The sequence below is a fragment of the Apostichopus japonicus genome, chromosome 9 (genome assembly GCF_037975245.1).
Source record: "Apostichopus japonicus isolate 1M-3 chromosome 9, ASM3797524v1, whole genome shotgun sequence".
In the NCBI taxonomy this organism is placed as follows: Eukaryota; Metazoa; Echinodermata; class Holothuroidea; order Aspidochirotida; family Stichopodidae; genus Apostichopus; species Apostichopus japonicus.
In genome coordinates this window covers 5,716,522-5,731,660 of record NC_092569.1, presented here as the reverse complement: position 1 = coordinate 5,731,660, position 15,139 = coordinate 5,716,522, and the positions used below count along the sequence as shown (strand labels likewise).

The window sequence follows — 15,139 nt, the reverse complement described above, 5'->3', positions numbered from 1 at the left end:
TGTACAGGCTATCTGTAAATCATTGTTATCATTCAGGGATTATATTATAATGCAAGGTGGATTAAACAGACACCTGTTTGTGGGATGACTGTTACATTTTTACCAATTTTTTTTTTTCAGTTTCTGGTTTTGGTTGAAACCCTCGGTTCTTAGATTTTTATTTATTTATTTATTTATTTTTTTTAAACCCTCATTTTTTTTTCTCCAATTTTCTTCATTTGTTTGTTTCAAAATATTCACTTAACAAGAAAGAGAAGTCAATTTCTGTTGTTTTGTCAATGGATCCTTTTAAAAGCACTTGGTGATATGCACTACTTTGAAAGCAGTTGGTTATGTACGTATAGCATCCCCTTTAAGGCTCAGTTGGTTTAAAGCATCCCTTTAAAAAGCAGTTGCTTACAGCATATTTATTAATTCATTGTGTTTCACACCATATATACAATTCACTCACATTTAAAGTAACTAGTACAATGGCCCATACAATTCCTACTGTGAAGTATATAAAAGATGCGATTAATAGCTGGTAATGAGTTCACACAGTTAAGAATGGTGACTGGTACATACCTCATTTGATTATTTTATTTCATGTTAAAAGGCTTCGATTTTGGTACATCAGCTAGCAAGGAGAAAGGATGTGTGTATTTTCAAAGTAATATGTAGACATGCCCAAGACTTTTTTAATTGCTTATGTTATATATCATTTACAATATACTATGATGTTTGCTCTCAAGTATTGTATGCCTGAATGGCAGCCTGTGATCATTGTACACGGCAAGACCGTACCCAGCCGCTCGGGGTAGAGACAGAAAAACACGTAGGTTCATGAAAATAATATTACTGGATGACTTTTAACGTGAAACCAAAGCAAGTGGTGATCAACCAGTCAAACTACGAAAAGAGTTAGATCCCCACAGCTGAATGAATACTTGCTCCTCATGATACTGCTTATCTTTAGCAGTAAATCATCAACATGTGTTTAACTATTAGTCACAGTTTAATATTTCATACTGCTCTGGGAGAATTATGACTTCTTCGTCAGTGTCGTCGTCATCATATATCAAGTGTGAGTCTTGGGGGATTATCTTTCTGTATATAGATATGGTATGGATACTCACAGCAAGACCTGTAAAGTTAGGTATATATAGTGTGTTTATTAATACGTTTCGTCTCATGTGCTCATTATGATAGACAGTTCAAAGTTGGAGCCCATATTTTTCCCCTTCAATTGTCTCACTCTCTCTCTTGAACAGCTCTTTTTTATAACTTGTGGATCATTAAATATGAATAGTTACAAGAAATTGATGTACCAAGGGGGAAAATTATTAAGTTACAAACTGTACAGACATGAAAGGGAGGTGAGGGAGGGGGGGGTGGGGGAGGGAATTGGTTTCAATAGCAAAACAATGTCGGTTCTGAAATTCGAACAAACTTGGTATGCTGCAATACTTTTAGTAGGCTTAGAAAAACGGTCAATCTGATCAGCCATTGGCCTCAGCTGCGTAATTGATTTAAAAGTTTATTTCTATGATTTAGACTAAAAAGGGTGTTATGGTTTTTTTTGTTTTCCCATTCTTGAACATGTACTCGTGATGTTGTACCTCGCACTGTACTCACGCTGTTATACTTGTACCGGGATTGCCCTCCCAGTTTGGTAGACAGAGTATAACTTATTTATGCACATAATTTAGACACATAGTTTTCGAAATATTATATTATATAAAAATATTTTCTCAGTTAAATCAAACAGGGAATTGATTACCGAACATGATACAATAAGGTTTTCACCTGCTTGCAGACATTTTCTCTGTGGACAGCTTACGTTTTGATAGAGCACCAACATTTGATGCTCAAGTCTCTTCTCGTTACGACTATTTCATGCGAAAAACCAATTTTTTTCTTTTCTTTTTTTCAATGGTTTCAATTCTACCTTTGAAGTCTTCATACAATACTTGTCGAATTTCTAACTGTAAAATAAAAATGTGATCTGTAATATAAATACATGATACTGATATTTGTTTTTCTACTGCTCAGGCAACTTCGAATAGAGGTAAAATACATGAAATTGATGTTTGTTTTCTACTGTTCTACTGTTCAGGCAACTTCAAATAGACATGTGTTCTCTGCTCTTTGAAATATTCTTTGCATAGTTTATAGAATCATCATTTTCATTCTTCTATTCAGAATGAAATCCCTTGAATGCACTGTTTGAAATCTGTGTAAATATTGGATATCCACCCACATATCTGATACAGCTTAAAGTTGATACATGTTAACTAGCAAGCCATTAATTTTGACATTATCCATGAATAATTTCCATGTCTTGTTTGGATTATGTATGACCGTATTAGCATAAGACATGATCATGCCAGGAAAAGTAAGCTGTCACTTGAGTGGCTATAACATATTTCATTTCATTTCATTTATTTTATTTTTCCATTTTCTCACAATGTTTATATAATAATAGGACTGTGAAGACAATATAAATATATGGTACTGTACATGTACAGCACCTTACAATACTTGTATTGAGATGAGCATTTTATTCATAACAAGTTTCTAAAATACAGGTATCACAATTTAACTGTAAAAACTGCTTGTGTTTAAACCTAAAACCGTGAACCGTTGGACGTGTTTGAGAGATGATACCTGAGTAGTTGATGAAATAATAATCTTAGATGTCTTGTAGTAATAAGGATCCTTACGGTTGGTTGCATCAGTGCTAGAAGTTGACAAAGTCCTGAGAGACAGGGCGCTACTACTATGACCTTTATATAAAAGTCAGGTAGGATTTGAATTAGGCCATCGGTTAATATCGCAGCGAGTCAGTCATGAAATCAGCTAGAAGATGAGCTAGGTTGTGTGTTGTATTAAGGTTAATTACGTTGGAGAGGCAAAACTGCTATACATGCTTTGAAAAGTATATCATGCCAGATCACGGTCTAACTCTTTTGTTATGCTAAAAAACATTGCAAGAAATACCTTTTCATGAGGTTGAGATTGTCTGAATTATTCCCAGACATTGCGACGGTCACATCAGACTTATCAACACAAGCGACAGACCGAGCCGTCGAGGGAGAAAGACAACAGGAGGTGGCATGTTGCTCCCAATTTTTGCAAAAAGGCAGCTCCTGTTCTTTAATATATTGGCAGTATATCTCCTTTTGGGAATATAAAGTACTCTTTTTACATTCTCGTAACAATTTGGTAGAGGCCATGTTGATGTACTCAAAAGTTGCCATTTTATTATTTTAAAAAAGTGTCTTTTCATTGGTAAATAAAAACAAGGTTGGAATTAAGAAGTGCCCTGTTGTTGAAACACATTCAAATAGTTGCATTTGTGGTATGAAACGCGAAGAGAATCTAAATTTTTTGGAAACTTTTTGAGGTCAACTTGTGGTAGATCTGGAAGGAAGAGGGTAGTATACCTAAAGACGGGTTGTTGGGGAAGCAATGCCAAAAATGTTACCAATTTGTAGGCTAGGGTAATAAAAAAAAAAATACCTGTCAATGGTTGACAATTAGTGACCATTATTTGAATTCTAGCACATTTGAGATGGGGTCAATACTCAGGCTGATCAACTTGGATTTTTCACAAAGTAGGATTTCCTCTCTTACAGATAACACCAAATTACACATTAAAAGGTGTACACATTGCCATCTTATGGCAATATCACTACAAGACATACATGTATGTTTAAATTTCTAAAGTATGGCTGTTCAAACAAATGTCAGTGCATATCTTACACATCTTACATATAGGCCTGCCACAACACAGTTGTACCAAACACAGTTCTTTACTGTTAAAAAAGTATATATGTAGCAAGTTGTGGTGAAGTAGGCCAGAATGTGAAGGGGTGATCTTATACACTACTGTACAAGAGCTGTTTACTATATTGCAAATAGCTCCTTGTTTTCTTGTCTGTTTGTTTTTCTCCTGGCTCTTGTCACATTCAGTTTGCACAAGGGAGGGTCAAAGATTCCCTCTGTCACCTCAAGTGGTCTGGGGGGAAAAATAGTCAAAGGTGATGGTGCCTTTTCCCATGATATACAGGATGAAAGGTCCTCAGTAAATGTTAAAAATATATCGGAATGAACTAAAAAAGGGATATTCTGAAAGCTGAATTTGATTACTTCATAAAGTAATATTAGCAATTTTTCTGCATTTATAGGTCAAATCCACATCTTCATCAGGTTTGGCAAAGATATGAATTTTTTTTTTAAATTTGATGGGGTATTTTATGAATGCATCTGGTAATTACAGATTGAATGATGTCATCATGGCAATTAAGCTGAAATTGTTTTTTTTTCCTTCTTTCTCCTTTATAATATTTAACTCACTTAACATCGACAGAGGGGAATAAAATTATAATGTTTATGAAATTCTAAAATACAGAGAACCTTGCCAGCTTTGCCAACATTTTCCAAATGTATGAGAAATAAATGATAAATTGGAAAAGAAGAATATGATATTTAAAATTTAAGCTTGTGAAGAACATTGAGAGTGATGACATCACAGCTAGACCACTTAGTGCAGGGGTCCCCTAACTGGGGTGCATGAACCCCCAGGGGGTGCGAGAGTCCATCCCAGGGGATTTGTGAGACGTTTCTGAAAGTTAAAACTAGAGTACTTTTTGTTGAACTAAAATCTGATATATCATATAATATAGTGATGTACCAAAGTCGTACCTATCGACAAACTCTGTTTTTTATCATTACAATATTACACTATGAACTAGATCTTTTACGAAGCACTGTTATGCGTATTATAGTATAATAATGACTCAGATCGTGTCTCGAAAAGTTGGGGGTTTTCGTGGACAACTCTGACATTCACAGGGGGTTCGTGGGGGGATAAAGTTAGGGAAACCCTGACCTAGTGTGATCCAGTCTCTGGAATAGGAGGCTCTAGCCAGTCAATAGATATTCCATATCTCCAGTTAGGAAAAAAAATTCAGGCAGTGTGCTACATTTTTCTCTCCCAGATACAGTATATGTACTTTATATTCAATAACCACTGTCTGTGGCCACTGGAATAACCATTTTAACAAGCAGGGTGTCATATTCATTGCAAGTGTTAAACAGAGTTGGTAGCAGTTCACATGTTACCTCATTCTATAGCTCAGAAAATGGCCATTGCATAACAGCTGGTTGTCTATTTGGATGGAGTGAGGGAGGGAGGAATTGGAGGAGAGGGTAGGGAGGGAGGGGAGAAAAGGAATTGAAGAAGTCATGCATGTACATTTTTACCTCATGGTTGTCACTTTAATGAGAATAAATATTCCACATGCAGATGGGTGCATGTTAAAGTACAAGCTCCAACAATCGATAATTGTTAGTGACAGGAGATGGAGATCTGATAAACACAATAACTTTGGAAAATCATAAATCCAATTCCTTTAGATCTCTAATGTTCAAATCTTAGCCATGGGTATACTGTGGACAACAATATTTTACATAGATACACATATATCTATCCTTTAGACATCTAGATTAATTGACAACAATTGAGAACGCCTGCCAAATGTACATCCCCTTTCGTAGCCCTATAGCCTGAGACAAAAACTTTTTTCCCGTATCTTATTCATTTGATAACTCAGTTTACTGTGTGAAACTGTCCGCATGCACATGTATGTGAGGAATAATTGCCCAAGTTTGTGGTTAATACAATACTTTCGTCGTAGGCACTGTTGATTAAGTTGGTTCGGGTAATATTTAACACAGCTGTTGTCGGTTCTATGAGGAACATTGCATAGGAATAGGGGAACTCGCAATGTAGCCAGTACTGTATATATACATCTGTATGGTCTCATGCATTATATACTTTTTAAAATATATGCTGGTTGTGATACGTTAATTTTATGGTCATAGAATACTTTAAAAAGCATTTCCAGATGTAACTAGGGGCACTCTCATGTAAAAAGCTTGGCATTTCACAGTGTACAAAGCATTGTACGTGGCACACCATTGGTTTATATTCGGCATTACTTTGCCAGAAGGATTTGGAGCAGCACCTTAGAAATGCATTTGATGTCCACACAGGGATCTTGCACGGAATGGAGAGGTGTAGATATACGGAAGTTGATTTAGTTAAATTTACTTCGTTCCTCGCTTACCTGTCTCCTCACAACCTTAGCACCTCATTCTACCATGTCTAGTATGCCCTGGTAATCTTTTAACTCTGTGCACCCGCAACGACCGGCTCCTCCGGAAGTTGATTTAGTTGAGGCGAAGACAACAACATGTTGAGGCTAAAACTATGTGTATGGGATCAGTATAAATATGAAACTGGTCTCCAGGATGACCTAAATCAGCGTTGGAGGTCTTCCGGGAGATGATCAGTCGTTAACGGATTGCATTGAAAAAAAAAAAAAACTGAAACGATGAATTGCTTTAACCCTCCATCAACTTTGTAGGTGCTGAAATAAAAAACCATGAAAGGTGTATTATCCACCCGAGGGTCAGCTTTACTGGCCCAAAGCTGGTGTTCTTTTCACCGAACCTACACATATCTCCTACAGTGTACGTATGGGTGGGTCATTTAACTTTGTTATTTTTCATCATTTATCCGACAACCAAATTTGTTGTTTGGACAACCAAAATGTAATCTGGGGTACAACCAGAAAAATCCTCCAGACCATATGTCCCGATGGTGTTGATTTGACCATCTTGGAAGATTTGAAATGGAGGTTATGTTCATATAAATTTTGGTGAGAGCAATATATGTAGATAAGAAGTTATAATCTGAGTGCCATTACAACGGCACTCAGATAACTTCTTTCTGTACCTATATGATATCCAAAGGCTTCAATTAAGGATAAATATTCTTAATTCTTTGAAACGACAACAAAAACTACCGACGTTAGACTGTGATGCACTAATATGCAAAATAGCCTGGAAGGTAATACACAATTGTGAAAGTTTGTAAAAAGACGACCTTGGTACTTAAGAAATTAATCAACCTTGAGTTTATTAAAAAAAATTAATAAACGTTCAGTTGCTACGTATATGCAGACTTTAGGTAGTGAGTTACAATTTTGGTTGAAGCATCGAGACAAGAGAAGTAGTGAGCTATGAATTGAGAAATGACTCCTCGTTAATCCAACATTTCGGCGATTTATATCGATGTCTCATCCTCTCCCCGTCAATGATCCGAACTTCCAAGATCAAAGTCTCTTTGTCAGAGCATGCCAAGTCTCTCTCAGTGGTCGAGATATTCAGCCTGGTCGTCAATGACCACAGGGTGTAGATCGAGTGTGCTCTGTTAAGATCGGGAGGATTTTGTAGTAAGAGAAATCCGCTCGGGTTTTATTGATTATTCGCGAGGGGAGTCTGTGAATTTTCACCAGGATTTTTGATAGGAAGTCATTGATCACCGAGAAAAGAAGGAATTAGAAATTTTATTCATCATTTGGGGGAGACGTTAATGAAGCAGGCATTGGCATGCATGCATTTGTGATACAGGGAAGGTGGACTTATGTAAAGATTAGAGACAAGCTATAACGTAATTGTTTTTAACTAATGAAAGTGAAGCAAAAGCAAAGGAGAAACCCTATGGCTATAGACCCATTTTCAACACACTATATGAAGACTGTCACTCTAGAGGGCTTTGTACTTCAAACTTCAAATCCACACTTTGTTTGATTCCATTACAAGAGGCATCAAATTGTACAGTAACCACCCTGATAACCTAGCAGGGAAACGCTTTTAATCCATACCAGTATTTGTTCTGAACTTTGATCAATGTAAGAAAACCTCATCCACTTGTTATATCCCAGCCACTTCCTCTCCCCCCCCCCACCCCTCCGTCCTTCCCCCACATCTTCTTTTGTTCACTACTAATCCTGTCCATGTTTGCATCTTTTTTCTTCTTCCATACCCCTATTGTTTCCTTGCCCCATGACTTAACCAAGTATATTGGCAATTTACATAGTAGAACATTGGTACATGAGAACATTGGTGCATGACAAATTATTGGTATATACATGACAACTTTGTTGCCAACTGCATTGTAATTACATATCTTTTCTGCTTCATTTCTGTCCGATTTAGAACACCACGTCAGGGCTGTATTCCATTCAAGTCACAAGGGACAAACATGCCATCGAATTGGAAGAGATCTCCAAGAAGAAAAACTCCAACAAAGGCCGATCAAGAGAAGAAATTGGCGAGGCAAGATGTGAAGGCAGCTCTCTCGACCCACACTGAGACGGACGATACCAACTCGGTCTCGTCACAAGAGGAAGACGTTCAGTCCAAGTGCAGCAGGAGGGCCATCGTGAACCTGCAGAAGCTACTGGACAACGTCACTGCCGAGATCCACCACGAGCAGGAGGAGAAGCCCGTAGAGGGAGACGACGATGAAAATAAGGAAGAGGATGAAAATAAAGAGATGGAGAAGGAACAGCCCGTGCCAAAAGTGAAAGAAAAAGAGAACATTGACAAGGAGAAGAAATGTATAGAGGAGCAATCAAACACACCAGTACTCGAGGAGTCCGCAGGACAGATTAGTAATGATGAGACCGAGGATGTTGCTTCCGATCCTCCGAGACTGGAGAAGGAAGTACCCTACAGTCAGACGGATACCCCTCCATCCATGACATTCGATGATAGAGGAGGAGAAGGAGGAGATGGAGAAGTAGGAGGAGAGGACAGTAACTCCCACGTACCCTTGCGCCAGTTGCCATCCTCCATATTGGAACAGGATGATATGGAAGACTCCCCATCGTTGATAATAGATGAGCACAGTGCCACGCCTCCAGCTGTTGCCATGGAGGAGGATGAGGTGGAGCCTCCTAGTAGTTGTCCGACGGTAGATGCATCCATCAAGATGTCCCCTAAGCCATCGACACCCGACCTCCAGTTACCGGCCCACCTCCAAGAGGTCAGCGACCAACTTTCCCAGCAGCTGGAGGAGAGCAGGAGAGAGAGCGGACTAAACACACCGGAGGTTGCAATCAAAGAGGAAATGCCAGGTGACCCTCCTCCTGCCCCTCTTCCTCCTCCTCCTCCTCATCCTGCTCCTCCTCCACAGCTGCAGCCAGTCGTAACAGCTTCCTCTGAGTCGACCGCCTCAGCGTCCACGACACTGGCATCACAAATGATTCCACTGAACCAAGCCATGGGGTTTCTCTGCAGCGGTAGCAGCGATAAAAACCAGGAACTCTCTGCACTGGAAGCCATCAAGAGTCTCGCAAAACTAAACCAACCAAAGCAGCTGGCCAGAGGTCAATCCCCCACGAATGCGGTCAAATGTGAAACATTTCAGAACCCTTTCACGCAGGGGAATGGACCCCAAACTGCGAACCCAGCTCTGCAAATGCCACCACAGCCATTATCGCCAGCTGGTAAGTCAGTGATTTCTTCCTTTTTTTTATTTTTTATTTCCAGCTTTCTATCTGCCCAGTTAAGTTATTTACAAATAGCTGAGTTACAGTATATCAATGTTGGACCATACCTATCAAGCTTAACTGTTGATGTAGAGAGTATTCATCCACAGCACATCTGCCTTCCCCTCCCCATCCCCTCCCCACAGCCCCTTCCCCCACAAAATAAAAAATTGATAGTCCTACACCATTTTAACCATGTTATGTCAGCTATGTTCTGTGCAAGTTATATATGAAGTTTGTTTCTGTTGATAAAGTGCATGTCAATAGTTGCTACAACAACTTCAGCCTCAATTCTTTGGCCAATGTAGTCTTAGCCATTGTTTCTGATATTTTTAAACTGAGGAAGGTCCAGGCTAAATGTTGCTGCTCTTGAAAGACATTTTGAAACAAAAACGATTTTGAAGTCACATAACGTGGATGCAACTATATCGGATATTACCGAGTTAGCTTTTTTGGGGGTATTGAATAGCATTATGAATGAAGAGCTGCAAACATGAGCTCAATGACAAAGCTTTTATGAATTCATTCTTAAAGCATTCATTAAAGTACAGTGCTTAGAAGCTGAGCCGCAGTGACTTTCAATAACACGTGCAATTGTCGAATTTTATGCTTAAAACCATTATTGGAAAACACAATCAAAGAAACAGATTATTGCGGTTTAGTGACAAACTGTTGAAGTCAGAAACAGCTCCCTGGGTTTGCTCCCCAGTCTTTTGACATCAGCAAATGTTAGCATTTGCTTTTGACTGTGCTATTGTTTTATTGTGCGACAGTTTTTTATGACCCCGACTGTCAGCATAGCATTCAGGAAAAGTTTCATTTTAATTTCGGATGGGGAGACTGGGAAGTCGAAGCCATTGTTTCCCTCCGCTTCACCCTATTGTCCAAAAAACGCTGCAAAATGATTGATTGTGTATTTAGTGTTATACTAGTGTAGAAAAGACAGGGACAATAATTTTTAATACTTTACAGGGTTGTGGATAATAGGAAATATTTTTTATGGAAAAAAAAATCGGGAAATAAAAAAAAAAGAGGACAAATTGATGAGGAGTCAACAGACACTGACAGTTAATTGCCCTGATGATGAAGAGAAGAATAAAAATTGGAAGTGAGGTATAAATGGTAGAAAATGAGATTTAATGACATGAAAAGTTTTAAAAGGAGCCAAAGGGCATGTTGGAAGAGCAAACTGTTAAGTGTTCGCAGCTGTTTTTTCACCAATCGGTTGATTCATCCTTGCTTGCATTCAAACAGGAAAGTTAGCCAAAGAAGTTAATGTTTCATTGTATAGTTAGAGTTTTATGGGTATGGTTACTCAGGTGGAGGAGTAGGAGGACCAAACCATTACAGCAGCTGCCACTGCTTCATGAGCGTTCACAAACCTTGGTGTCGTAGGACAGGTTAAAAAATCGCCCACAACACTCGTCTAGAATATTAGTTTGCTAACATCAGTGGTCTGTTAGTAGCCGAGAGTCCAGGCTGCTATATATAGTCGTCGTGAGGTTGGCACCCAGGTGATATGCGATTTCTCGATCCACGACTGGACACCGCAAAAGCAAATGTCTCCGGACACTGTCAAATAGAATTCTCGATTCATGACAGAAATTTAGCAATAAAGTGTGAAGGGACTTTATATGGTGGATGATAAATGCCTAGCCTTGTGCAGTGAACCACCTTATAATTGGAAGAAGCTTTTGTACTCTTTTATAACAATATTCAGTTCAAACAGTTAAAAGGCTGTTATTAATATCAAAGTTGGGATTGTTCCTGCATATAGTGAGTTGAGTTTTTTTTTGTGGTTAAAGAACATATTTATCGTGTCGGGAAAAGTTTTAATCGAGGAGAAAGATTGGTTGCGGACAGTCATGATGCTTTCTGGTTTGAGTCTAGGATTCTGGGATACTTGGGAACAAAGATTCCATGAGATATTTGCAGATATTGAAAGCGGTGAGTTATCACATGGTACAATAGGAGGGAGTTTGTATAGTTAACATACAGTTTATCTAGAATATACGTGTCTTAAGCCCCCTCCCCCTCCCCCGCAGCTCCCCTACTTAGGTCACATGCAAATTTAGTATCCTGTGATTGGTTACATTTGTTAAAACTGCAACTTTAGTCATGACTACCATTACTATCCTTGATTTTCTACTTAACGATGGTTGAACTGAGTCAGGTGGTGATCAGTCATGCAGTGTGCGGCGACTTTCACATCTTTCCGAGTTTGTTGATATAATATTGATAAACAAAGGGTTTTTTGTTGTAGTAGTTTCCATAAGCTCTGTTAGAATAGCATGGTTTTGATATTTGAGCAACTTAGAACGGGCAGCTAGCTGGAACATTACTTCCACTAATGTTGAAAGAACTTAGAAGTTGACGACTGGAATGTGATTGAGATCATTGACCTAAGAAACTGGAATTGTCCTAAACAGGTTAACTTCACTTTCTTATGTACCTGGCTGCTCGCAAATGCTACACTCTCTTGCTCTGCCATGTCTAGAGTGACCTGGTAAACTTTGACCTCCAATGATGACTGGCGTCTGCTGTGGGTCATTCTCCTCTCGCTAATCTCCAATGTGTCTGGTAGGGATCAAAATCGATTTGTGTCTTAGCCCCGTTGATAACCATCGTCATTTTTTGGCTTCAGTGGAAAGCCACTACTCAGCCCTCCATCTCCCCTCCCCCCCCCCCCCCGATACGTAAGATGTCTGCTTTTGACAGTATTTTGGCCCAGTGGTTTTGCCCTTGCTTCTCCTGTTTATTGAGCCCATATTTCTTTTATGCATTAATGTACTGTATTAGTTGTGTGAATTTGCTCCTTCAAAAAGGACTTTATACTATGAATCTGAGATGATCAGGATTTCTTGTAGCTTGTGATAATTTTCACACGCATCTCAGGAGGTTCATAGTGCAGTTTGAAAGTCCATTACTAGCCAGAACTCTATATAGCTAGATGGAGTGTTGTGTATAGTGTAGTTCTGCTAATATTCACACACTGAATGTAGGTAAATGAACTTAACAATTAATGTCACCGATGAACAAACTGTCTTTACTCTGCTCTCGTTCCCCAACTCAGCCCTCCTCACCTGATGGCAGTTAAACCCAGCAGCATTAATGTAATGCCTGACTACAGTAGACAACATAATACATGAAAACTTAACTACAGGAAAGTTCTAGAGGCAACATTGTAGAAGTGACCAGAAGTAAAGGCTGAAAGTGTAATATCTTAACAAGCTGAAACGAGAAATTACAGGATTTCAGTTATTTTGTCAATTCCGAAAGTTTCGACCTTTGAAAACTGGGGGCAATAACAGTATCCTCTCTTGAAGTGGCTGAATGTGATAAACCTCATAACTGCTGAAAGTACTTAAAATCTTGGCCAAAGAAATAAGGGTAAGGGGGAGTAGGGGTTACAAATAGCCACAAAAAAAGAGAGAAAAAATCAAGCTCCCTCCCTCCCCTATCCCTCCTTTTCCCCCGTCAAAGGATCAAAGGATAACTCTGTCAAATTATTTGGAAGTATTTTGTTCCATTCAATTTCTCCTACGTTACACAGTTTGTAAATTATGCAGACTGCAGTAGCTAGGGCAGTCATGACACGTCTTCAGTGTTCTACTACCGTACAGTAGCTTCATAGGCTGTTATATCCGTCAAAGCTCTCCCTCACATTGTCAACAGAAACCTCAGCGCGGTGGCAATGAGCGAGCGAGTGAGAGCCGTCGTTGCTTTATTTTATGGTTTTCTTTTGACTACTACACATACAGTTAAGTTTTGGAATTCATGAATCGGTTTTGAAGTTGGATTCATGCACTTACATTAATCGTGACCTTTTGTAGGGAATATAAATCTGAAAAGATTATTTAGCGAGAGAAATTGCTGAGCGCAGGCACGGAGGAAGAAGGTAGAAAAACTCTGATATCAAAAGAGTGGTTGCTCCTGCGTCTGCCCGGCAGGGGAACTCGAGGAGGGATCGATCGGAATTTATACCTGATTGGTAATCAATACTTCATTAAAGAAGAAAAAAATAGAAAAATGACAGGAGGAAAAAGGTGTTTTTATGCACAAATATATCTATAAAGTTATGGCAATTTTTCTGATGCAGTTTTGTAAGAGGTTTGGTATTAAAAGAGGCAAAAGAACCAGATGTATAGAACAGCTTAAAACCATCCCATTGTGTTTTGTTTTGTTTCTGAATCCCAAAATAATGGAATTTAACTTGATGAATGGTAGCAAGCTTTAGGATGGAGATGCAAACTTAGAATGATAAATGTTACAGTGAATAATGTACTAAACTATCCAAATATAAAAATGGAAATTTAGTATTATTCTCCAATAAATAATGGGAACGAAATGGAGTAAACCCTTTCTGAAGCATTATGAAGGTATTAGACTTAATTTTCTAAACTGTTTCTCGGTGGACTGGGTAATACCATTCTAGAGGCTGGGTGTTCAACCTGTCGGCCATAACCCTTTGTTGGGACCCAAAATGTTTTGGAGGGTGACCAAACATTGTATAATGTGTCTATAAGAACATTTCAAAATTAATATTTTCACGTATCATAACAACTGGGTAGGTTTATTCAATGGAAGCCAACCTCACAGTGATTAGAGATAAGATTATGATGGAATTGAAAAGTTTCTGTTCACTGGTCTGTTAACATGTATCTTTCTGTGTACATAAACCAAGCATTGAAATGTTAGTTTTTAGAACCTTTGAATGTGTGCTTATTTTGCCCTGTCCACCATATGACTGATGTAGAATTGACTCTTTTTTTGTGTTTTCAATATTTCTTATCTTTCTTTCCAAAACAAAAGAGGCCAATAACATTGAACGCAAATATTAAGAAAAGAGAAAGTAAAACAATAGTTTGAAAATGAAAGTGTACCAGCATTTGTTATGTTAAAATGAGGAGATATCGAAGAAAATTAAGATGAACGTCATAATGCCTTTTGACAACCAGACCTGTGCAATGATATGTCATACCTGCTTTTGTAATGGATACCACTTTTCTCCATGACTGTTAGAACTTTGAGTGAATGGATGCATCATTCCTCCTACTTTGAACTGTCTCCGGTAACGACCGTTCATACGATTTGTTTGTCTCTTACGATCTAAACTTATTCTCGTTGCTTGCGATAAGCTTATTCTGTAGTAACAGATACCTTTCCAAGCCATCTATTTCATTTAAACAATATTTTGTACTTGAAAGAAATTGACAAAAGTTTAAGGATTAGGAGAACAAGATAATCTCTGTGAGGACAAGCAAAGATTATGTGATCCTCAAGGTTTTTTTGGTTGCAGTGTTCCACAGTAACTCCCTCATATCTCAGGACATACATACAGTATATAATAGCAGTTTGTACAAGAGTCAAATAAACCAGCAACTTGTCTCACAGATCATCCCTGACCAAAGTTTTCTGTAATTTTTGTCTGAGTCTGTCTCTTTGTCTTTTCATGACCTGTTTTGGTAGTTATAAACCTCCTGTAATCTGCTCATTTGTTATTCCGTGATTTATTACTCTCATTAGCTGATAAGAGCATTAGGTCAAATCGTCCCTGTATTCCATGGGTAAGGGACCTGGATTATTCAACATTACCGAAGAATTTCAGAAAATGGCTTTTTAAAGTGTGTTCATGACAAATATTGTGATGGCCCTCCTAAGCCCTCTGGCTAAGAGGCCAAGATGGAGTTAAAAACCCAACCATTTTTGGTTGGTTTTTTAAAATAGGTTGTGAAAGTTAAACTAGCCTTGCA

General features: G+C 38.5%; 1 protein-coding gene across 10 annotated transcripts in view; it reads left to right on the top strand.

The window, feature by feature from the left end:
• The window catches only part of LOC139973483 (uncharacterized), a 117,315-nt gene that overhangs the window by 57,102 nt on the left and 45,074 nt on the right, over positions 1-15,139 (top strand). For all 10 annotated transcript variants that reach the window (XM_071980201.1, XM_071980196.1, XM_071980195.1 and 7 more), the window contains one exon: positions 8,050-9,344. In XM_071980201.1, the coding sequence (XP_071836302.1) occupies positions 8,096-9,344 (1,249 nt within the window). In that variant the 5' untranslated portion in view covers positions 8,050-8,095. The remainder of the gene's footprint in view (positions 1-8,049; positions 9,345-15,139) is intronic.